The 24,182-nt window shown below is 55.3% G+C and overlaps 6 protein-coding genes across 6 annotated transcripts; 3 read left to right on the forward strand and 3 right to left on the reverse strand.

Annotated features, from left to right (window-relative positions):
• EsH8_V_000379 (chitin synthase I) lies at positions 1 to 3,224 on the reverse strand (the record flags this gene model as incomplete). Its single annotated transcript, XM_083272895.1, has 4 exons — positions 1 to 718; positions 778 to 2,567; positions 2,627 to 2,871; positions 3,206 to 3,224. 4 exons carry the CDS (start codon positions 3,222 to 3,224, stop codon positions 1 to 3), a joined length of 2,772 nt encoding a protein of 923 aa, XP_083125610.1.
• A 3,741-nt stretch (positions 3,225 to 6,965) lies between these two features.
• On the forward strand, positions 6,966 to 8,012 carry EsH8_V_000380 (metallophosphatase domain-containing protein; the record flags this gene model as incomplete). The annotated part of the gene is made up of 1 exon (XM_083272896.1): positions 6,966 to 8,012. The coding sequence occupies one exon, from the start codon at positions 6,966 to 6,968 to the stop codon at positions 8,010 to 8,012; it is 1,047 nt and encodes a 348-aa protein (XP_083125611.1).
• Positions 8,013 to 8,395: 383 nt separating this feature from the next.
• Positions 8,396 to 12,003, reverse strand: EsH8_V_000381 (uncharacterized protein; the record flags this gene model as incomplete). Its single annotated transcript, XM_083272897.1, has 3 exons — positions 8,396 to 10,667; positions 10,726 to 10,873; positions 10,923 to 12,003. The coding sequence occupies 3 exons, from the start codon at positions 12,001 to 12,003 to the stop codon at positions 8,396 to 8,398; spliced, it is 3,501 nt and encodes a 1,166-aa protein (XP_083125612.1).
• Positions 12,004 to 14,014: 2,011 nt separating this feature from the next.
• EsH8_V_000382 (transcriptional Coactivator p15-domain-containing protein) lies at positions 14,015 to 14,576 on the reverse strand (the record flags this gene model as incomplete). The annotated part of the gene is made up of 2 exons (XM_083272898.1): positions 14,015 to 14,329; positions 14,421 to 14,576. The coding sequence occupies 2 exons, from the start codon at positions 14,574 to 14,576 to the stop codon at positions 14,015 to 14,017; spliced, it is 471 nt and encodes a 156-aa protein (XP_083125613.1).
• A 1,230-nt stretch (positions 14,577 to 15,806) lies between these two features.
• On the forward strand, positions 15,807 to 19,079 carry EsH8_V_000383 (PXA domain-containing protein; the record flags this gene model as incomplete). The annotated part of the gene is made up of 1 exon (XM_083272899.1): positions 15,807 to 19,079. One exon carries the CDS (start codon positions 15,807 to 15,809, stop codon positions 19,077 to 19,079), a length of 3,273 nt encoding a protein of 1,090 aa, XP_083125614.1.
• An 886-nt stretch (positions 19,080 to 19,965) lies between these two features.
• On the forward strand, positions 19,966 to 24,105 carry EsH8_V_000384 (5-oxoprolinase; the record flags this gene model as incomplete). The annotated part of the gene is made up of 2 exons (XM_083272900.1): positions 19,966 to 22,253; positions 22,305 to 24,105. 2 exons carry the CDS (start codon positions 19,966 to 19,968, stop codon positions 24,103 to 24,105), a joined length of 4,089 nt encoding a protein of 1,362 aa, XP_083125615.1.
• Positions 24,106 to 24,182: the final 77 nt, after the last annotated feature.

Genomic DNA, 24,182 nt, shown 5'->3' on the forward strand with positions numbered 1-24,182 from the left:
TTAAACACCCCTGAACATGCGGACCACGAGGAACCACATCGCGCCAATGAATTTGAACGATGAAAGACCTGCGACAGACCACAACACAACCGACATGTAGATGTTTGCGCGGCCGTCGGCGTCGTCGGTGGTCTCTGCAGTGGCACTGATTCGTTGCAGTCCAGCGGCACTGAGAACGACGGCAGCGAGACCAAAGTTGGAAATCATCCAGGCCAAGACAACGACGGAACGAACGCCACGGTAATAGTCCATCTGGGCCTCGGCCAGCTGTGATTCCGTAGGGGGCTTGACTTCTTTCACAAACTTCCTGCCAAAGACCGCGAGCTCGCGCTCGTACTGAGCGTTGAGATCGGCCTCGTCGGGAAGATCCGTCTTTCCGGAGCCGTCCTTGGTGCTGACAGTCGGCAGCGACTCAGCCTTGTCGTCGCCCTTGGTACCCCAAGAAATGTCGTGCGTGTTGCAGAAAGCGTAGACGTTAAGAATGTTGGTGTAGGTAGGCGTCAGGAGCATGTACTGTGCGAAGGACGTCACCATGTGCCAAGGGTCGAACATGAGCAGCGAGGCAAGCAGCCAGATACCGTAAGTCGACATGACGGAGATGATGAGGGTGTAGAAAACAGGGTTCTTGAAGAGGTCGTTTATGTTGAAACCGTTCGCGTCGTTGACATCTGCGATAATTGCCTTGACGGCGATGAAGACGGCGGCAAATAGTAGGTAGCTGCGGAAACGTCAGTTCAATGTCGCTAGATCCAAGTTCATATGAAGAGGAAAACTTACACCATAATCAACGCCCAGAAGTAAACCATAGTGATGTAGTAAGGACCCGATCCCGCTGGACGGTTACCCATGGAAAGCACAAAGCAGGTGATCAGAGAGATGCCGTAAAGCCAAGTGAAGACGACGCCTAAAATCTCGCCCGTCCTACCAAGCAAGTTGTCTTCGCCCAAACTTGTCGTCAGGATCTTGAAAACCAGGAAGAAGTTACCGATAGCGAACCAAGCAAAGATCAAATTGATCGTGTTGAAGACGAACTCAATGAAGAACATGAGCTTCCGCAGCATGGAGTGATCAGACCGGAAGAACTCGTAGAAGTGGGCAATGGCGTAGATGCCGGCGAAGAAGGAACCGTTTAGCCAACGACGACGTTGAAGAACCAGTTCCGTGACGGTGTCCGGCACATCAGTCTCGCCAGTAGCGGACTTGACGTACTGCAGAATCCAATGGCAGTTGCGCTTGGTGACAAGCTCGAAGCAGAGAATACGATCCTCGGCAAGGTACATGTTTGACGTAAAGATACCAGCGCCCGCACCCTCAAGCTTCTCTCCGGCGAAGTACTTCTCTAGCGGACCTTGGCCATTCTTGTCGTTTTGCAAAGCGACGTAGCGGTAGGCAGAGAAGGCACCCGGCAACACGGAAATGAAGCCAAAGGCGGATTCCAGAGGCTTATCGAGAATGTTACTCATCTTGTACTCGAAGTTCTGCGTCGCTACCAGAGGGTTGAGAAGATGCTTGCCGCCCGTTCCCAGCATAGCCTTGATCTCACCGCAGGCGCCGGCGCACATAGGCTCGAGGTCGAAAGCCTTCCAAAGGTGGTAAATCGAGTTACCGCCGGGCTTGGTACCAGCGTCAATGAGAACACAGATGTTGGGGTCCAGGACACGACCGAAAGCCTGGAAGAACCATCTGTGGGAGTTGATCTTCTTCTGGTTCTTTTCCTTCAAGCAGAACAACATCTGGACGGGCTGCTGCTTTGGAACCAAAGTAACGACGTCGTTCTTGATCGTCATTCCGACCTGAGACGTGTACTCGTAGATGTGGGCTGTGACATCCTTGCCGTTGACCTGCTGCTTCGCGATACCTTCCTGGTAAACACCCATACCAGCCAGCAGAGCTCTAGTTCTCGGGTTGATCTTGGCGCGACCATCGCTGACGACGCAGACGACAATCTTTTTCCAAGCGTCTTTGCCCCAGGTTTTGCTCTCTTTTCGGTTGCACATGTACTCCACGTTCTTGAGGACACCAATCATTGTCCGCGCGAATAGGATCTCGTCCTCGTTGTACATGGTGACAACAATGAAAAGCTCCGTGTGTCTCGGCTTAGAAAAGAGCTTCTGTCTCAATGTGAAGTTGTCGTCGTAAAAGAAGTTGGGGTCGCAAGTGGCTGCAGAGTAGCGCATGTGGGTGAACTCATCTCGCTCGCCGTGAGGAAGTTGGTTGAGTAGCCTTGGGGGCACCGGACAGTCGAGAACCAAGTTTCCGCGGTACAGCAACACCTGCTTGACCGTCTTCCACCTCTTGATACCTCCACCGGCGGGTGGTTGCTGTTGGGGGTTGTCCTGGTACGCTTCGTTGGGCGAGCCTTCTTGGTGAGGCAGCATGGGCCTGTTGTCGTCATACTCGCTGTAGCCCGTGGGCTGGTCAAAGGGGTGTGCCGGATGTGCGGGATCGTGGGGTGAAGGCTCGTAAGGCTGGTTGTAGTAGGCATCGTGATGCGCTTCTGGGTTGACGCCGTAGTCACCGCCATGGTTGACTGGTGTATCATATCCGCTCAGGTTGCTAACAGAGTGCTGGTTGTAACTGCGATTAGCGGGAGGCTTGAATGGTGGCGTGTCAGATCTCGACTTACCGCTGCGTTGAGTTGCAGTTGGTCGCTGGGAGTGCCGTAACGGGCCGGTGCCATGGGGATATCAAGGTTCGAGTGAGGACTGGGGCGGCCATAGGGGTCGTCCAGGTGCTGGGGCTGAGGTTGCTGGTAGGCGTTATTGTTGTTGAAGGGGTTGTCCTCTAACTGATAGCCATGTTGAAGAGGCTGGCCCGGTGAAGGCGTGCGATGGTACCGGGGGTCCATCCGGTCGTTGTAATAATCGTCGTCTATGGGAATGAATGTTAGGCTGGCCGTCTGACAAGTCGTGGTGTCCTGGGAAGGCGGATATTAAGGAAGCGGGAAGTGAGGACTAGTTGAAAGGGAAGAGGGGAAAGCTTGCGCCACAGTAGCTGCGTATTCGTACTGCCGAATGCGCTGGACAAACAAGCTCTTTGACACGAGGCAATGCGATCAGGGCCAGATAACGGATGGTTCAACAAGGCATAGAATGTCTTCCCAGAGGCAAAGTCAAGTTGGGGGGCTTTGTGCGGGAAGGGCAGGTAGATGTGGGATGAATGACGCCAAGGATCAATCAAGAAAGAATGGGACCGAGTGACTTGCCTAGACGATTATACGACATGGTTGCGATGGTAGGGGGGGTCAATCAAAGGAACCAGTGTATGATGTTTGTGACCAGGAGAGTCCGTGTGTGGGTATCGATCGATATCGATCAGGTAGAGAGGCGGTTCTCGCGTCCCTCGCCGGGGAGAGCGGGATGTGTTTCTAGGTGTTGGCTGTGCTTGCGGATGCGCCGTGCTGTGCAGAGTGAATGCTGGCCACTCAGAGATGAGACGAGCGCGCGGTGTCGCGGAGACTGGAGAGAGAAAGTGGTGTCGATGTGGAAGTGGGTAGGCTGGATGGGAAAGTTGGGACTGGTCGGGACGGTCAGTCGCAAAGTCGCAGTCGCAGAGACGCAGTCGGTGGGATCGGCCTTGTCGGCGATTCAACTTCAGCTGAGCCCCTATCTTTTTTTTTATCCGTAGCTGGCTTACCTCAAGCTTGTGGCCGTCTGTCTGTGGTTGTTCCCCCTCCAGGCCAATACAAAACCAAGCTAGGTAATCAAGGAGGTGCCGGTTGGGAGGGAAGTGCTCTGCAGTGTACAGAGTGCGCGGTAGTGGTACTGGGTGGTATGGCCGTGGGTCGGTGCTCAACTCAATGCGCCTGACGGGTTTCGGGGTCGCGGGAAGGGGTGAGGGAGCACGGGAGGCGAGGGAGAAGGTGAGAAGAAGGGATGGGTTCGGTCGAAGGTGGGAGAGGTCAGGGAGGACGTCTCTCAAAAGTCTGGGTAGGCGCGGTTTCAAGCTGATTGAGCCGTAGCAGATTGTCTGCAGGCGAATGGGCCGGACAGTAGACGACCAGGATTGGCGACGATGGACAGGGGTAGCGATGGTTGTGGGAGCGACCGCAGTCGATCGTTGTTGCGCAGCAGCAGGAGGAGCAGGAGGAGCAGAAGCGGGAGCCCACACGCGTCAGCCTTGGGCCTTACCTAGGTAGGAGGGACCCTTCCTTTGATCCCCGCGAGGGAGAAGCAGAGGCAGAGGCAGCGAAAAGGAGACTTGGGAAGACGGCCTGGCAAAGGAAAGGAAAGGAAAGGATGCGCCTGCTGGACTCTTGCGCTATGCAGAATCGAGGTTGAGTAGTCGTGTTTCAGGCTCTCTCTGGAGCGTGGCGCGGCGCCTTCTGTTCTTGGTTCTTTGGTCTTGACGATTGGGCGGATTTGACACCAGAGGTACCCTGTCCTATACTCGGTCCATACTATCTAGGTGTCTACGTACATACATGGCATGGCAGTACTGCACTCCATATCGCCATGAAGCAGAAAAAGCAACTGGCACCAAAGCGAGCAAGGCGTCGCGAACGATTCCTTGCGACTGAAATCAACAAGCACACCTTATCCGCACCCATACCAGACATCAACACACACACACACAACAACCTACTTCTGTCGGGGCAATAGGTGGGCGGGTGACGTCGCTGGGGGCCTCGTGTGTGGGCACCTCAGGGTCCCCCTCAAGACAGCGGATGCCATTGCCCATTCACAATGCTAGAGAGAGAGAGCCTGTATCGGGCTTACTGTGTAGCGGGGGTTAACACACAATAGAGGGTCCTGGCTGCCAGGTGAGGACGGGCCACGATTAGGCCCTTGTCCAAGCCAAGTCGGCAGCAAAGAGGCGTGGATGGCAACGCCAAAATGCACTGCAACTTTTTTTTTCTCCTAATGTGACGTGAGGGCTGTCTGTCTGCTGTCTGCTGTCTGCTGGCTGCCCGTTTCGTCAGTGAGTTGTCTGTCCTCTGTCTCTCTACCGCCACATCTTAACTCGTCAGTCTGTCCGCCTCTCCCTTCATCGTCCGTCAGGCCCTCGGTCCGTCCATCTATCTGTCAGTCAGGTGTGACAGCTCATCTGTCCGTGTCCGAGAATACGACCGCCTCAGCACAGAGACCAGCAGTGTACACATCCGCTTGGAGTCCTCCCTTCCCTCCCGACCTTTTCCTATTATTATTACTCATCGCCAGGGACGCGCAAGGTACCCGCGACGATCGCAGAAACCTCCCAAGCAATCAGCAAGTGCCGCCACAGCCGTTCGTTGCCTATTCGATTGTCGCGTTCCCGTGGTTGCATGCGCTGCTGGGATCCGTTGTTTAATTGAGCAGGAGGGGGACAAGTTCCGAGCCATTGACAGGGTAACCGGTGCGTTCCACAGATGGCCAGGGGGTGTGGTGGAGAGGTCTGCTGCAACTGGAGAGGCTGCCGGTACGTACCTACATCCTGCGGGGAGGGGGGCTTAACCTTTGCGTGTGTCTCCAAAAATAAAATTAAAAAAAAAGTGAGATAGAGAACAGTGGTGGGTGGCACAATCGCCGGCACATCCACGGTACGTACTCCTCCATCCGCCATCAGGTGCAGTTCAACGCCACACCTGCCCCCAGGTGACGACGCCTCCAGCCCCCAATCCCGTTAGCCTCTCCATGTTAACCCCCGCCTGCTCAGCCTCACTGCCTCTCGCTCGTCGCATTTCACCTGGTCTCTCTCAAACAATACGCGGACTTCACCAGCACTCGCGTGAGCTTCCCTGCACGAGTGCGCCGAACCCGAACCCATTTCTCACCGAAAGCCAGTCAGTCTTCAAAGGCCGCCACATACCGGGCTTGCTCCCCACCATTGGGGCTGAATTGCCTCATCGGTTCCAAACCTGCTGCCAAACCTGCTGCGGCCGGCGCATTTCGTGTTTTCCCCTTCCTCGCCTCCCCGCATCTGATCTGCTTCTCCCGCCAGGCCTTGCCACATTTGCCGACATGGTTGAGACACCGAGAAAAGAAGCAACTCCCCCAGCCATCTGTCTACATGCTGACCTGCCCTTTTGCCACAACGAAGCGCCCTCGCATTATTTCCAGAGAGGTACGCCTGGGTCATGCTGTTGTGTGCAATCAATCGTCCACACAATACCTGTTACTACCATGCCCGAGGGGCCAGGTTTCTTCGGGCAGAAGCAGACGGCGTTGCCGGAGCATGCCTGACTTGCCCTTCAATGACGTTGATCCGATGTTGCTGCTCAAACCCAAATCAATCCGAACTTTACACCACACCACCCTCCTTCACAGCCACTCTAGGCCTGCGCTCTGTCCGCAACCCTGCGGCCGTCTTCTGGTCCCTTTGGACCCCATGTGGTTCTCCGTGCCGCGGTTCCCAGGTCGGCCTTGGGCCTCAGCTTGCCTTTTAAACTTTGGCGGGCTGGCCCGACGTGAAGCCGTGGCATCGACGCATCCAACCTGTCGTGACGGTTGCAATGGTGCCAAGTGCGTAGTTCTCGGCCTCTTCAAGGCCAAGTCCACTCGTCTCTTGTCGTGATAAGCTCTGCTGCGGCAGGGCAGAGTTTCTGTGTGATACAACTGATCATTGCTTGTGTGATCAAATGACGGCTTCCCCGTTGCTACATGCGATTGCTTGGCTCAGCCGAATCAAGCCAAAGTGCCCCAGGCGCCGCAGTTCGGTGCAACTCAACAACTCTGAAATGCTTAAATATGCGTTGTAAACACCAGCCCAGCATGCCTATATTACTGAAGTTTAGCCAATGCTGTCCTGGCCGAGTCCTTTGGTTATAAAGCGTCTGGGTTGGACAGTCGAGGAAGGCATCCGTGGGAGGGGAAAACTCTCACCACTTTCGGAGATGGCTTTAGTATCATGGCCAAGAACATCAATCCGATCATGCCGTCTGATTCAATGCCATGTTCTACTGAACGACACACTCGCACAACCACTCACTTGATGCGAGCCCTAACGCGGCAGCGTCCTATCAAGCACTACGCATCACTCGCATCAAGATGAACGCCCCAGATGCCGGGTCTCAAGTCAAGACCCGGATCCTCATCATCTCAGACACCCACGGCGCAGACTCCCTGCCAGGAAGCGAGTCCCTGTGCCCAGTCGATGTGGCCATACACTGCGGCGACCTCACCGAGGAATCAAAGCTCGCCGAGTTCCACTCCGCAGTCAAGCTCATCAAGGCCATAGACGCACCGCTCAAGCTCGTCATCGCTGGCAACCACGACTGGACCCTCGACACCCCAATTTTCAAGAAGAAGATCGACGAGATGCAGGGCCCGGTCGATATGGACCTGGTCCGGAGGGAATACGGCGACTTTGGCGAAGCACGACGGGTTCTAAATTCGGCCGTGGACGACGACGACGCGGGCTTCGTCTTCCTGGACGAGGGCACCCACACTTTTACGCTGGCCAACGGCGCATTGATGTCCGTCTACGCAAGCCCGCACACCCCTTCGGCGGAAGACTGGGGCTTCCAGTACGACCCGCGGGAGGGGCACCAATGGGACGTCGGGGGCGACGTGGACGTCGTCGTCACCCACGGGCCGCCGGAGGGGGTCATGGACCGCACAGCCCCAGGGAGCCGGATCGGCTGCCCCGGGCTCTTTGGGGCGGTCGCGCGGGCCAAGCCGCGCTTGCACTGCTTCGGGCATGTACACCGGGGCTGGGGCGCGAAGATCGTCCGTTGGCGCCCCGGGATTGGCTCGACAGCGACGGCAGCGACAACAGCAGCAGGAGCAGAGGCGATGAGGCCCTCGCATTTCACGGCTGTTGATAACGACGGGTCGGTGGTTGTTGAGACGTTGGCTGGCTTGACGGCGGGGAGGTACGACACGCCTGACGTCGTCGAGGCGAAGAGGCAGAAGCTGGATGCGTGCATGTTGAGAGGGTGTTATTTGACGTCGCACTGCGCCGGGGACCAGCATCCGTTGCGGGCTGGCGAGCAGACGCTGTTCGTCAACGCCGCAATACAAGGAGACGCAGATTGGCCGCAGCACTTGCCGTGGATCGTCGACATTGAGCTTCCGAAAGCTCGTGGTCCCTGAGATGATGAGAGGAGGGGGGTGGGATGGTTGGCTATGAAGAGGCTTGACATCGGTATAGTTCTCATTCACGCCTCCACTCTTGGCATTTAAGTTGTTTCTAACTGTCATTGGGTTGCGGTTACGGTACATTTCTCTCTTCCCCTGGATCCGGGGCCGAATATGAATTATCCGCAACAGCACGCCCATCGCGCTAGAAGAAAAGCTTCAGTCCCACACCCCCGGGGCTAATAAGTTAAGTTCCTAGTAGGAGGTTGTGGAATACCTTCGTATTCGGTTTTGTGTCCCAAGTTGTCGGGACTGTAATGTTCTGCAAGTATACAAAGTATACATGCAAAATTGTACCTGGCAACAATTCTCACCCTCGCCCAGCAGGTATCATCTTGTCAGATCTTTTCCCACTCATCTTCCCATTCTTCCAACTCTTTCATCGGTTCTTCCTTTAGTTCTTCCCTTGATTCCCTCTTCTGCTCTGTCTCCCACGACGTAAGGGTTGAAAGGGAAGACACTGTTTCCGGATGGTCCAAGCCGAGACGCTGCTGTCTGAGGCGCACGCCATCCCGCAATAACTGCATTGCGTCCTCCAGTCGGCCTAGTTCCTTCCAGATGTAGGCCAGGTTTACCATAGCAGTCAAAGTGTCCGGATGCTCTTCTCCAAGCACCCTCTTCCTTGACTCCATAACCCGCGCGTTCATCTCTTCCGCTTCGTCCAACCGGCCCTGCTTCCAGTACGTCGCTGCTAGGTTGGCTATGCTGTTAATCGTGTCTGGGTGCTCCTCTGTAAACACCCTCCTTGTCGTTTCTACCACCCGTATGGCTAGCTCTTCCGCTTCCTTCCACCGGCCCTGGCTCCTATACGACGCTGACAGGCCGGTCATACTGCTCAGCACATCGGGATGCTCTTCTCCGAGTACCCTCTTTCTCGTCTCCATCACCCGCATGTCTAGCGCTTCTGACTCCTTCCACCTGCCTAGCCTCCAGTATATCGCTGCCAGGTTGGACATACTGTTCAACGTAGAGGGGTGTTCTTCTCCGATCACCCGCTTCCGTATCTCAATGACCCGTAACTCTAGCTCTTCTGCCTCTTTTCGCCGGCCCAGCTTCCAGTAAGTTGCTGCCAAGTTGGCCATGCTGCTTAGCGTTTCAGGATCCTCTTCTCCAAGCGCCTTGAGCCTTATCTCCATCACTTCCAGGTCTAGTTTTTCCGCCTCCTTCCACCGGCCTTGGGTCCAGTATGTTGCTGCCAGGTTGGCTATGCTAGTTAGTGTGTCGGAATGCTCTTCACCGAGAACCCTCTTTCTTGTCTCGATCACCTGCACGTCGAGCTCTTCCGCCTCCTTCCAACGGCCCTGATTCCAGTACGTTGTTGCCAGGTTGGACACGCTGCTTAGTGTATCCGGGTGGTCTTCTCCCAGTAACTCTGTTCGCAGATTCGTTGCTTGGATCCCGCCGTCCTCAGATTCGATCCACTGACCCCTATATAGAAAGTAACCAGCCATGCGATGCAACAGAGACGCCTTCGCAATATCTCCATCGCGCGAGTCCGTTCTCTTGTTCTTCAGTACGGCGTATGCATGAGGAAGATAGTCCTGGCACAGCACGCGGTTTTCGTAGCGGCCGTACGGATATGCATTTGCCACCGTTTTCAGGGCGTGTTCCGCGAACCCGGCCAGCCTGTCCTGGTTTGCCAGCCATTTACGCGTCACCAGCTGCACCAGCCTGTGCATGTCAACGGTGTCGTCCTTTGCCTCGGAAAGGAAGCAAAATGCCTTGAGGACACCCAGGGTCTTTGTGACTTCCGCCGCTACGCTGGTCCCCAGCTCTGCCACGCCGGTCTCCGATTCCGCCTCCCTACGTTCCTGGTAGTAGTCGGCCACGAATTTCTTCGGGATGGCCTGTCGGTCAAAGAGGCTGACCAGGGACAGGACCTCGCCGGCAAGGGCGTGCTGGCGCTGGATCTGGTTGAAGGAGATGATCCACGTGGTCGTGAGCGCGTGCGGCGTCTCCGAGTCTCTGCCGGCTGCCTCGAACGGCTCGCTCAGCCGCTCCACGAGGCTGTCGTCGTTTTCGTCCATCAACTTGATATATTCGCCAATAGAGATACTATTTTCTTGGACAAACGAGGCCGCCTGCGAGAGTGCCAGCGGCAGGTTCTCGAGCCGGTCGGAGAGCCCCGATGCCTCCTCGCTGGAAATCACGTCGTCGTCGAGAATCGTGTGTAGAAGCTCCCTCGCCTCGCTGTTGCTCATCTCGCCGACTTCGATCAACGACTTTCCCCGCACGAGTCTCGACCCCGTCTGCTTGTTTCTGGTTGTGATGAGGATCGACCCGTGGCTGCACTCTGGTATATAGCGTCCTATTCCGTGTTGTGACTGAGCCGCCTGTCCCGTACTTTGCGACGGAAAGAAAGCCTGCGTGTCGTCGGCGTTGTCAATGACCATGAGCCATCGACCTCGGCCCTTTTCCTCCAGCCAAGTTTTTACAAGCGAAAGTACGTCTTTCTTGGGATCATCGCGTCCAGGGATGTCGCATACCAGAGCAATAGAGGAATACGCCTGGCGGAATCGCTCCATACTGCTTGCGTGAACCCAGAACACCGACATATCGGGACACACTTCTTTTATCCAGTACGCATACGCAAGTGCAATTTGTGTTTTCCTACATAAAGTCAGATGGTGTAAATATGGCAGCATGGTGGCAGTGTGGCTTCAAGTACCCGATACCACCAAGACCATAAATCGCTACTCTCGAGCGCGGTTTGGGAGTTGGGGATGGATGTTGGCCGTGCCCGAATAGTTTCTTGACCTGGTCGAGGACTTTGGACCGCCCGACAAAGTCTGGGTTCTCATTATACGGAACATGGACTATAAAGGACTGTCAGCAAAGCTGCTACGTGCTAGGTCATACACTTACACCATGCTGGGATATCTGTTGGACTGTCGGTTTGCGCATACTGTTCGAGGAGTGCCTTCGTAGTAGATGCCGCCCTTGCTGCCGCGAAGTCTTGCCAGTTCTTGTTCTTGTGGCTGTCCGCATAGTCACACACTGCCTTGACAATGATGCAGGGAATCTCGTCCCATACCCCGGCCCCCTCCATCTCAAAGGCGACGAGGCCGTGCTCTGCGGCGATCCTATCGCGGTCTAAGCCCGACTTCATCACGGTGTCGCCCGACCCCACCCGTCCGACAAACACCCGAGTCCCATGCGCCGTTGAAGCATCTCCGGGCCGGTCCTGCCGGTTCTTGAGGCGCTTTCTTGACACGAGATGGCCCTTGTCGCATCGGAGCTTCTCACAAGAGGTGTCGCGTGCCACTTTGCAAGCGCCTGCTTCGCTGCAGCCACAAGCCCGGTCATCTCGATGCCTGTGGATATAGCCTGGCTCAAAAAGAAGGTCCTCGGACGCCGAGGGACGTTGGTACAAATCATGGTCCCCGTCCCCGCCCGCAGTCTTCTGCTGGATCTGCTGCAGGATCTGGTCCACTCGGCGCTGCAACCTGTCGCGGTCGGAGCGGGTCTCAAAGCTGGCGATGAGAGTGCGGATCTCCTTGCTGGGCCTACCTAGAGCATCGTCGACGGTGTCTCTCCGCACGAACTGATCCGAGTACTGCCTGCCCAGGTCGTACTGCACGACGCTCTTGCTGATGACCACATCCCCGAGCAGGAGCTCGTTTTCGGACCCCGGGTTGGGCACCCCCCCGCAGATCCCGGCCAGAACGGCCAACTTGATTCCGGTATAGGTTGACCGAAGATTGGCTGCCGCACTAGCCGCGCCGACCTTCCCCATGTTCGGGAGGAGGAGCAGGACGACGTTGTGGCGCCCGACCCGCCCGGTCCGGTAAACGTTGTAGTCCCCGGATACCTTCCCCAGCTGGTCATTGTCGCCGTCCCAGAACTCGTCAAAGACCAGGGCCGCGGAATCGTATTCTAGTGGCAGCGCGCAGATGATCGCGACCTGGAAGTCCTCGCGGCGGCGAGGCCGGCGATGGCCAGACATGGCAAGTCGTGGGGGCTACCGACGAAGTCTGAATTTCGCTGTGCAAAAAGGGCCGGCTGCCGATTACAAGTCTTTAGGGTACGAAGCAATTGTCCAATGGAGCTGTATTTGAGGCTGTGTGTCTGCTGTCAGACTTCCTTCCGATTGGTCAGCGACGTCAATCGCACCACTTGAGCATTTCTTGTTTGGATCGCCATCATTGTGTATTGCGAAGCTGCACACATCTCTGGGGATTGCCCGTTGCGCCAGTCGATATGTCACAGAATTATGCTGGAGCAGTTGGTAGTAAACTTGCTTTGGAGTCGCCCAAGAACTCTCCAGTGTCACTGGATCTCGGACTTGCTTGTCTTGGGTAGAACGATAACCAGGGTTATCCGAGAGAGAAGCCTAAGCATTTGATGGGCAATGGTTGTATTCTTTCTTTCTTTGGCCATTGCCACAGCTGTAATCTAGACATACCCTCCGTATGATGTAGGAGGCTATTTTGACCCAAAAGGCATCGCTATCGATCTCGAAGTCACCTTGGTGTCTCAGAAGCTCCTCTACAGCGCCAGAGACCCAGCGGCCCATGTGGAGACATTCCTAATGTTAGGTTCCAAGGTTGTTTGTTTGCAAAGCGGGTACTAACTTCGAACATGGCAATAGCATAATTAGTGGGAAAGAAACAACGGAAGGCAACGAACATGGACAAGGGACCCAGATACATTTGGCATGGAGAAGAGGTTAAATTTTGGCGAGATGACAAGAGGGTTTTGATCCACTGCAATTACACGTGAAGAACGGCGCCAACGGTGCTGTGCCCCCAAACGATCTTAGTGGCAACGTTGGGATCATCGAGCATGGTATACGGCCTTTGGATTACAGAGAACATCGGAGGGTATATTTCGGGATCCGAATCAAATCAAGAAGGAGAGGAGCAAGATAGCACACGCTTGCAACCCTTTTACCATTCTCCCGTAGTCGCGTACTCCTCTAGGAACTGGTGAAACTGGTGCTACCCCAGTCCCAATTTGCTGACCCTGCATGCCCGGCGCAAATTAAGGATTCACGCCGAGTGTTTGCAGAGATGAAGGCGGCTTCTTCGTCCAAGGGGGACGGACGGATAGACCACCTAGTGTATGTGCCTTATCTGCCCACGGACGCGTCGAGATCGGTTCCACTGCATGATCTGCGGCCGGGGTGTTATCTGTTTGTCCCACACTCTTTCATTCAACTGTCCCGAGACCCTCCGCAGTTACTCGGTACGTATCAACGACGGAGCAAGGCACAAGCAACAACGTGGGATGACACTCGTATCCTGCTGCCGCAGCATCGACCCCCATTGTAATGATCACCGCGGTTCAGTCGTGTGTCAATCAGGGCTGGTTAGAGTGCGACTCAGCTTGATCCAGGACATCAATTGCGAACGAATTGACGGACGCTCGGTGTGGTTGCGGTATAGCGAGATGCTCGCGATATCACCTAGAATGGCCGCCTAAGACTCTGTTCATATATACTGCGGGGCCTACAACATGACAGATACCGGGCTAAGAGAGACAAGACGCAGCCACTGCTCTGCGTACCTTACATGCCTCTAAGGAGAGGGGCGACCGAGCTAACGCCCTCGACCTAAATAAGGACCACAATCTCGTCGTCTCCTTAGGCCTGAAAATACCATCGTAGACATCGCCAAAAAATTGCGATGCCAGGGTGTTTAAGCGATTATAACTCAGACGGTATAAAGCGATTGCATGCAACGAATTTCTCACACACGAAACCGTGGCCCGAAGGAGGACGTTAGCCTCGGCATAATGCACCTTGGCGGCTGGGCGTCGATGCGTAATTTGAGTGTGAACTAGAAATCGCACTTCGTGGTCTATGTGGAGCTGGTATCTCATCCGCGTCCTCCCATCGTACATCCATCCTGTTTATCATGACCAGGGGAAAGCAACGAAATGTACATGTCATGTGCAACTTTTAATCAACAACGCCGACAGTGTCTCTAGCCCGAGTCGGAATCCTATTCAGAGTCCTAGTCCGAGCCTTCGTCGCTGGTAGCCTCGAAGTTGGACTTCTTGGACCTCGACCTCTCCTTGGCGGGCTTCTGGGAGTCGGTTGCGATGGGCGCGCCGCCATCTTCCTCGATATCCTCGACGTCGTGACCCATCGACCGGAGTTTCTCGTTGATAGCGGGCACGGCCTTGACAAGAGCCTCGAACTGGGCTATCGTAAGGGAAATGCCCTTCTTGCCGGGCAGCATGTCGCCATCCTTTTCGTAGAATTCGCGGATGTTGACGAAGGTGTTGTTCTTGAATTGGGAGACACCGATGCGGCGCTTGTTGGACAGCTGGCGGAGAGAAAGGCGGTTAGCACCCGCTGAGCTACGAATGGAGGTCGAGGCGGCAGGAGGAGGGAGGTGGGGGAGGATAATAGCTTACATCCCAAAAGGGGTTGCCCTCCTTGTCGACACCACTTGCGCTGCCGTCGGCCTTGGTGGTCTTGTTCTTCTTGGAGGGCTTGGTGATGACCTCATCTTCCGAGTCGCTGCGCGAGTCGCGCGGGGCGGCGCGCTTGGTACCCTTTGTAAACGGCATGTCGAGCTGTGTGTCACGAAACGCGCAGCACCAATGGGTCGTCTAAAAAACGGCTGTGTCGTTAATAACAGGCGGGAAAGATGACGCGATTGGTACAGTTGAAATTTGTGCAATCACAGCGGGGGAAGTTGAGGTAGGACCAGTTGCATACAAAGTGAGCTGTCAGTCGCTTGGCAGGCGCGTTGCGGTCTGTCGAGTAAAGTGGTCGGGCGCGACCTGCGGCGGATGACGTCTGGACCCCATAAACGCCAGAGCACGTGACACGGGCGCTGTTGGATATTGAGACGGGCGATGCTTAACACACCAGGGGGGAATTTCTGGGGATTTCTCTCTCGACTGGTGCAGAGCTCCGAGGGCGTTAAATCTCCGACACTAGAATTCCCTATCACGCCGCTCAATGTAAGGAACATGGCTCTTTTGTCTCACATCAAGGACTCGTGATTGCCGCCCCCTGACCCAGAATCGCCCACGACTGCTTGAGATCTGTTTCAACCCTATATTTCGTCCAGCTTCGCCGTGCACTTCATCCCTTTTTCTCGGGGGAAGATCCTTTCTACTTGCTCTGTCACCACTCAATATCCAACAGCCAGAGGTACCTAATAGACAAGTGGATTCAAGTGGGAGAGCACCGCCCTCTTCCTTTTCTACGTACACTATCCGTATTCGTATGTAGTGTAGTGTACACTACGAAGTAGTGCACCACCACACCGTGCCACTCTAGCACATGGGCGACGGCAGGGGTGCTGTCACTAAAATTAGGAGACTGGAGCTCGTTGAGTATTGGGAGCACGAGCCAAGTTCCCTCTCCAGGCGGGCCAACCTGCCGCAAAACTCCACCAGAGACGTCAACAGAATTCCCAATCCCTTCCAGATTCGCGCTTAGACCGCCCCTAAAACGACGGGAGATCTGGTTCTACTTCTGGTGCAGTCGACGCACGCTTCTTCATACTAAATTTTCGAAACACTACGAACGGGAACCGCTACTACGTGTGGCTCCCAAGAACCACTAGAACGACGGCCAGCCTGTCCTCTTATTTTTTTGTTTTCCCTCCTCCCAGGGCTTGCGCCTGCAACTGTGCGGATCTCACTGTTTTGGTTCCTGCTCACCGTCGAGCACCATCGACTTTTCCCCTGCTCGACTCGATTTATGCGCCCTTGGCCCTTACCTCCAGCATCAGGGATGTGAGGAGGTCCGGCCCCCGAATCAATATACCGACCAACTAAGCAAATATGGAATCAACCCCGGCCGAAGTGCATCCGCCCGGCGAACCTGTCGCTGTCGATGAGAAGCTCCCGGCCACCGAGAACACAACAATGGCGGCCGCTGCCCCCCCGATCGAAGAGAAACTCGCGATCCTCCCCAGCCCGTTAGAAACCTCGACGACTATCCCCGAAGCACCCAAGCCGGGCGAGGGAGAGGAAGACCTGGTCACAAAAGTGCTCAAGTTCTTGTCGACCGCGACTCCCGAAACTCTCGGTGCCATCGCAGTTGGCCTGGCTGCTTCGACTTATTTTATTCTTGGAAAGATTGGACTCGTGCTTATCGGCGCATTCGGCGGCATTGTCACCTTTATCGCCTACGAGGCGCGCCACCCAGAGTTGTCCCGGGCCGTCCGGGGCGAGAAGGGCATCGACATTCTCGAGCGATTGGCTCTTGCCAAGGTCGCCGAACCACCCAAGGACGACGGGGAAGAGGACGATCAACTTATACGTGGTTTCGATGATTTCCAGCCAGAGACGCGCGAGGCGCTAACTGGTTTGGTGGACGCTGTTATCCGAGACTACGTCAAGTGGTGGTACTCTCCCATCCTTCCCACGGACAGCTCGTTCCCTCTTTCTTGCAGGAAGCTTCTCAACTCGTTCCTCCTCTCCATCTCGAACCACCTATACCGCAAGCGACCCGCTGATTCATTCCTCGATTTCATGACCAATGCGTCGTCCATGTTCATCGTCTTCCTTTCCGAGCTATCCGCCGCCTTCACCGAGCAAAATAACGACCCCAACTCGTCGGCTGCCGAAATTATCTCCAAGTACCTGGAGGATAACCCCAACTCGAACTTGGCCAATCTCATAAGCCACCCACAGCAGGCTGCCAAGTTTCACAATGTGGCAGATGACCTCCTCGGGTTCTTGGACCGTTCAGCCCATAACTGTGACCCTGCACGGGTGTTCCTGCGAGAGATCTTGGCAGGAGTTATACTGGAGATGACTCTACAGTCCTGCTCAAAGCCAGAGTGGATCAACGGCTGGATAGTCTACTTGTTGGAGGCTGGAGAGCCTGACTTTAGTCAGGCCATTGACGTTGGCATGCAGACGGGACCTGACGCAGCCAGCGCCAGTAATAACAGCAGTGCGAACAACAATGCCTTTGTTGATATCGACGGAAACCTGGGTAACATTGCCTTGACCAAGGGAAACCGCAGCTCCCTAGAGATGGAACGAGAGCGCCGGAAGGGATCCCTAGTGACGCATAAGAAGCAGCTTAGCAAGGCTGATGAGGAGATGGAGGAAGCCATGGAAGAAATGAAGCGCATGAACACTTTGATTGCAGAAGAAGAGGCCAAACGAGCAAAGGCGCGTCAGAGTGTCGATGAGATGCCCAAGCCGGCGACCCCGGCTACCGAAGCCAAGGTTGTGTCTTCGCCTGGGGAACAATCCCCGAGGTCCCTATCTTCGGCGGAGAAGCCGTCGACGAACGGCTCGAACGGGTCTACAGGATCCAATGGATCCACCAAGGGCGAAAGCGTGCACTCGCCCATCACGCCGAGATCTACCATGGATGCATCGAGCCCGGACTCCTCGCCGAAACATGCCTCCAATGGCAGCGCATCCCAGTTTTTGAACTTTGACCAGATTGTCCCTCCTGCCAAGGAGGAACCTGAGTCGTCTGATGAAGGCTTTCGCAAGCCACCTTTGACTTTGCATAATGCCAGCATCATCCTGTACGAGGATGGTAATGACAGCAGTCGGATCCGGAGCAAGCCAACATGGGACTACATGGTTCAGATCGAACCTTCGTCGTCGCATCATCCCGGCTGGATGATTGTTAGACAATACTCGGACTTTGAGACTTTGCACGAGATCTTGAGGCGCATTGCAAATATATCGGGCGCGACAGCCTTCACAGAACAACATGCTACGCTTCCCAACTGGAAGTCGCATACTCGAGCGTCGCTACGTGGCGAAATGGAGCGATACGTGAAGGACGCCTGTTGGTACAAGTCACTCGCGGAAAGCGAGGGTATGAAACGATTTCTGGAGAAAGATTCTGGACACGGTCACAGCAACTCCAAGTCTGGCTTGGCATGGGATTCTGTTGGTAAGAATATGCTGGATGTCCTGACGATGGGGCCAAAGGGCGCTATGGAGGGCGGCAAGGCTGTGTTTGGCGGTGTGACTGGCGTATTCAACAACATTGGCCTGGGCCCGAGAAAAAATACGGCGTCTTCTTTGTCGGAGATCCAGACGACGAACAATCGGTGGTCGACAGGGTCGCCGCCACGGATGGACAGTACCACTAGCCTGAACGCAGCGCTCGCATCACCGACTGGAGTTGGCCCCCTTAAGACTCGGGACAGCCTTGACAGCCAAAGATCATCAGTCATCGCAACGCAGCCGGGCAAGGTCGCTCCTATGGAACGACGACCCAGCTATGATCCCCGAGGTGAATCCGACACAGACAGCCTGAAGCCCCGCCCCGATCGCTGGGAGAAAACCCCCGCAAGTGCCACCGGCAGTCGCGAACATAGTAGAGCCTCAAGCCTGGCGCCCTTGCAGTCACCCGCCCTGCGGTCACCCTCATCAACAAGCCTCGATGTCATGAACCTTCAATATCTTCCCCCGCCCCCGGACGAGATGCCGGAAGACTACCAGTCGCCCACTCACGGGGACATGCAGGCGAAGATGAACGAGGAGATTGAACCTCGCAACTCCAGCGGGCCCGTTTCGCCAACTCTGCCGCAAACTCAGACGACTAAGAAGGAGCCAAAGCCCGCACGAAAACACTCTCCCCTTTCGGAGCAGGAAACAAACGTGGCTGTTGAGCTGGTCTTCGCCATTATAAATGAGATGTACACGCTTTCGTCCGCTTGGAACATTCGACGGACGCTGCTGGCAGCCGCAAAATCGTTTCTCTTGCGGCCCGGCAACCCGTCCTTGATTTCGATTCAAAAAATGATGCAGGAATCCGTCATCGACGCCAACATGAATGACACGGGTCTTGGATACCATCTACGCACCCTACGAGAGAACACGATGCCGACTGAGGAGGAGCGGGCCGCATGGCCTGCCGAGATGACGGACGAGGAGAAGGAGAAACTGCGCGTCAAGGCACGCAACTTGCTGATTAAACGAGGCGTTCCAGCTGCTTTGACCGGCGTTATGGGACAGGCAGCGACGACTGACGCCTTGGGACGTATCTTTGACAGCCTCCAGCTCGAGGAAGTTGCGCGAGGCTTTATATTTGGCATGATGCTTCAAGCTGTGAGGGTTGTAACCCACTAATGGTCCATTTTCTGGCGCCGGCGCATCATTCTGTACCAAAAAATGGGGAAGAAAGCGAGAGGCGAGCGCAAATCAGACGTTATTGTAAGACTAGATGACTTGAAAGAAAGACATGGGAAATGAACGATGCTGGGCAACCTAGCAGAATAGGGGACGAGAACAAGATTATATACATACATAATAATTCACATATATACACACGAGCCAGAAGCTGAATCTAGCCAAGCGAGATTGTTACGCCTGAGGACGAATAGCTTCTGTATAGGACGCATTTGACGCCGAGTGGTGTCAAGTCCACCGGGTCAATCACCCCTCCATATGTATGTACAAGCTTTGTGCCGCCGCCGTTGGATCAGATATCTCTCCTTCACAACACAGCGAGGTAAGAGTAGCTAGCGATGTCATGGGTACTTGAAGTTTACGCAGACGATCTCAAAGACCGATGAGAACACACAGAAGTATGATTTGCCGCGTTTGAGAGATTCGAACGATAGCAGTCAGCTTTTACTGACAACAGAAAGCTCTAACAGCTCCAGTGGAGCTCCACAATGCCGCCACCAGTGGGTGCAAAGAGTAGAAGCTCACGAACGCCCCCGCAAGGGCCATTACGTAGGGCGGGGTAGTACACGCTAGTAGTGGGGTGCGGAGCTCAAGCTCCTTATCTTATCTGCACCGCTCTCCGTCGCGACGTCGACCATTTGTCATCGATTCCAACTCCGATCAACGGCTGTGCAATCGCTGGAATCCTAAAACCTTCGGTATTACTGAGGCTAGACGTTGATTTGTATAGTGCGTCTTGGATAATACGCCAAGTTTCCTCGGGGAGCATACATTGGGCTTCTAAGCTGCGAAACCCACGAGCCTCTCATCATATCATCCATCCACTATGGCCTCGGACTCGCGCGACCGCGGCATCCGCATCGCCATTGACCGCGGCGGAACCTTCACAGACTGCGTTGGCGAGCTGAATGGAAAAGAGACCATTATAAAGCTTCTATCTGAAGACCCGGCCAACTATGAGGATGCGCCCCTCGAAGGAATTCGGCGCATCATGTCGCACTTCCTCGGCAAGGAGATCCCCCGCGGTGAGGCCCTTGACACGACCCAGATTGACTCCATCCGCATGGGGACTACAGTTGCGACGAACGCCCTACTGGAACGCAAAGGCGAGAAGATTGCCATGGTCGTCACCAAAGGGTTCAAGGATTGCCTCGCCATTGGCAACCAGAGCAGACCCAAGATCTTTGATCTAGCTATTAAGAAACCAGATGTCTTGTACGAATCGGTCGTCGAGGTTGACGAGCGTGTTACACTGGAGGACTATGCTGAGGATCCTGAGAGGCACTTGACGGAGGCGTCTGCCAAGGCTGGGACGCCTGAGGCGGGGAAGGAGGAGCTCGTCCAGGGGACATCTGGGGAGGCTGTGAGGATATTGCAGCGTCCTGAAGCGGAGAACATCAAGAGTCAGTTGCAAGAGGTATATGATTCGGGCATCCGCAGCATAGCCGTGTGTCTTATGCACGGCTACACCTTTCCTGACCACGAAGCCCTCATTGGCAAGATTGCCAAGGAGATTGGCTTCAAGCACATTTCTCTCAGCCACGAGCTTATGCCTATGATCAAGCTGGTGTCCCGTGCGACCTCCGTTTGTGCGGATGCATACTTGACCCCCGCGATCAAGAAGTATATCTCTGGTTTCCAGGCTGGCTTCGAAGGCGGCTTGGGCACGAGGAGCGTCAAGCAGGAGGAAGGTGCCAAGGGAGCCCGGTGCGAGTTCATGCAGAGCGACGGCGGTCTCGTTGACGTAGAGAACTTCACTGGTCTCAAGGCCATCCTGTCCGGTCCGGCAGGTGGTGTTGTGGGATACGCCATTACGTCGTATGATGAAGAGACCAAGGTCCCTGTGATCGGGTTTGACATGGGCGGCACGAGTACAGATGTCTCTCGTTTCGGAGAGGGTCGGTACGAGCATGTATTTGAGACCACCACCGCCGGTGTGACTATCCAATCGCCACAGCTGGATATAAATACGGTTGCTGCGGGAGGTGGCTCCATGCTTTTCTGGAAGAACGGCCTCTTTGTCGTCGGCCCCGAGTCTGCTGGAGCTCATCCGGGCCCGGCATGTTACCGAAAGGGGGGGCCCGCGACTGTGACGGACGCCAACCTCTATCTCGGCCGACTGCTACCCGAGTTCTTCCCGAAGATCTTTGGTGAGAACGAGGATCAAGGGCTTGATCCCGAGGCGAGCAAGAAGGTGCTACAGGAACTCGCCGACCAGGTCAACAAGGAGACTGGAAAGAACATGAGTGTCGATGAGGTGGCATATGGCTTTCTCACTGTGGCGAATGAAACCATGACGAGGCCAATTAGATCAATTACGGAGGCCAAGGGCCATGATTCTTCAAAACACCGCCTGGCAACATTCGGCGGTGCCGGTGGACAGCACGCTGTTGCTATTGCCGAGGCTCTTGGCATTCAGCAGATCCTCATCCACAGATACTCTTCTGTCCTGTCAGCGTACGGCATGGCGCTGGCCGATGTCGTCGACGAGCGCCAAGAGCCCGACTCCAAGGTGTGGGAGTTCCCGGGCAAAGCAGTCGACGACCTGAAGAGCAAGATGGAGAAGCTGAAGGAAAAGTCCCGCAACGCCCTGCGTGATCAAGGTTTCGAGGAGAAGGAGATTGTGTTTGAGGAGTATCTCAACATGAGATACCGCGGTACCGAGTCGGCGCTGATGATTATCAAGCCCAATCAGGACGAACAGAAGGATGCTAAGGACTGGGATTTTGGAACGGCTTTCGTTCAGCAGCACCGCTACGAATTCGGATTTACTCTCGATGATCGGGATATCATCGTTGACGATGTGCGCGTCCGAGGCATTGGAAAGAGTTTCAGACATGCTGAGAGAACTGTTGACCAGCAGCTGAAGGAACTGCAGCGTAAAGATGTCGACAAGAGCAAGGCCCACAACCAACAAAAGGTGTACTTTGAAGAAGGACGACTCGACACCCCTGTATACAAGCTTGAGAACCTGAGCACCGGCGAGACGATCAAGGGCCCTGCTATGCTGGCGGATGGCACGCAAACTATTGTGGTTACGCCAAAGGCCACTGCTTTGATTCTTGATACCCACGTTGTTATCAATATTGAGAAGGAGGGACATAAGGACGAAGGGTATGAAACAAATAGTTCAATTGGAATATCGACACTGACTCTTGGGCATAGATCACAGAAACAACAAGGCGAGCGAGAAGTTGACCCCATTATGCTGAGCATCTTCGGTCATCGTTTCATGGCGATTGCAGAGCAGATGGGCAGGGCACTGCAAAAGACGAGTGTCAGCACTAACGTCAAAGAACGACTCGACTTTTCTTGCGCCATCTTCGACGCAACGGGAGGTCTAGTAGCCAATGCGCCCCATCTGCCTGTCCACCTGGGCTCAATGTCCACCTGTGTTAAGCGTCAAGCCGAGATTTGGAAGGGTGACTTGAAGAAGGGCGACGTCATCATTTCCAACCATCCCTCTTACGGGGGTACCCATTTGCCCGATATCACTCTTGTGATGCCTGCCTTTGACGAGAAGGGAGAGAACATTCTCTTCTACGCGGCCTCGAGAGCGCATCATGCAGACATTGGTGGCATTACGGCCGGAAGTATGCCACCCCACTCCAAGGAGCTGTTCCAGGAAGGCGCCGCAATTAAGAGCGAGAAGCTCGTTAGTGAGGGTCGCTTCGACGAGAAGAGGGTAACGGAGCTGCTTTACAACGAGCCTGCGCAGTACCCTGGATGCAGCGGAACGCGTTGTCTCGCAGACAACATCAACGATCTCAGAGCTCAGGTTTCGGCGAATCAAAAAGGCATCGCGCTGATTGAAGGGCTTATTGAGGAATATGGAGAGGAAACGGTGCAGTTCTACATGGTCCACATCCAGAACAACGCCGAGCTGTGCGTCCGCAACCTGTTGAAGGAAGTCAGCAAGCGTTTTGAGGGCAGAGACTTGCAAGCGACGGACTTCATGGACGACGGCAGCCCTATTCGACTAAAGGTGACGATCGATGCCGAGAAGGGCGAGGCTATCTTCGACTTCGAGGGCACCGGTCCTGAAGTATACGGCAACGTCAACGCACCCGAAGCCGTGACGTACAGCGCAATCATCTACTGCCTGCGATGCCTCATTTCAGAGGACATCCCTCTGAACCAAGGATGCCTCAAGCCCATCAACGTCAAGATTCCGCCAAAGTCCCTGCTGTCCCCCTCGGACGGCGCGGCAGTGGTTGGCGGCAACGTGCTTACGAGCCAGCGGGTGACGGACGTCATCTTCAAGGCCTTCCAGGCGTGTGCCGCCAGCCAGGGCGACTGCAACAACCTCACCTTCGGCTTCGGCGGCAACGTCACCGGCCAGAAGGAGGTCAAGGGCTTCGGGTACTACGAGACGATCGCCGGCGGCAGCGGTGCGGGGCCGACGTGGGAGGGCACGAGCGGCGTGCACACGCATATGACCAACACGCGAATCACGGACTCGGAGGTCTTTGAGCGGCGGTATCCGGTCATCCTGCGCGAGTTTTCCCTCAGGAAGGGCTCGGGCGGAGATGGGCAGCACCGCGGGGGCGACGGCGTGGTGAGGGATATTGAATTCCGGATCCCTGTACAGGTGTCCATCCTCAGCGAGAGGAGGGTGTACAGGCCGTACGGCCTCGCTGGCGGAGAAGACGCCGAGGCGGGGTTGAATGTGTGGGTGAGGAAGGTTGAGAAGGTGAGCTGGGAGAAGTCGCTCAAGAGGCTCAAGGGCGGCAAGGATGCCAAGGGGGATGGAGAGGAGGTGGAGTACGAAGAGCGGAGGTTCAACCTGGGCGCCAAGAACAGCGCGCCGATGAAGCCCGGAGAGAGGATCATTATCAACACGCCTGGCGGCGGCGGCTGGGGCAAGGTCGGCGCGGAGAAGGGCCTTAGCAGAAAGAAAGACCCGACGGAGTCGTGGAGGAAGGGGAGCCATTCGAACAGGGAGGATACCGCGCTGCAGGTCTAATGGATGAGATCTAATAGCCTGTTTTGCGCAGAACACGATTTCCGAATTAAATCACATATGAAATGGTATTGGACTAA

The sequence above is a fragment of the Colletotrichum jinshuiense genome, chromosome 5 (genome assembly GCF_051148585.1).
Source record: "Colletotrichum jinshuiense chromosome 5, complete sequence".
Taxonomy (NCBI): Eukaryota; Fungi; Ascomycota; class Sordariomycetes; order Glomerellales; family Glomerellaceae; genus Colletotrichum; species Colletotrichum jinshuiense.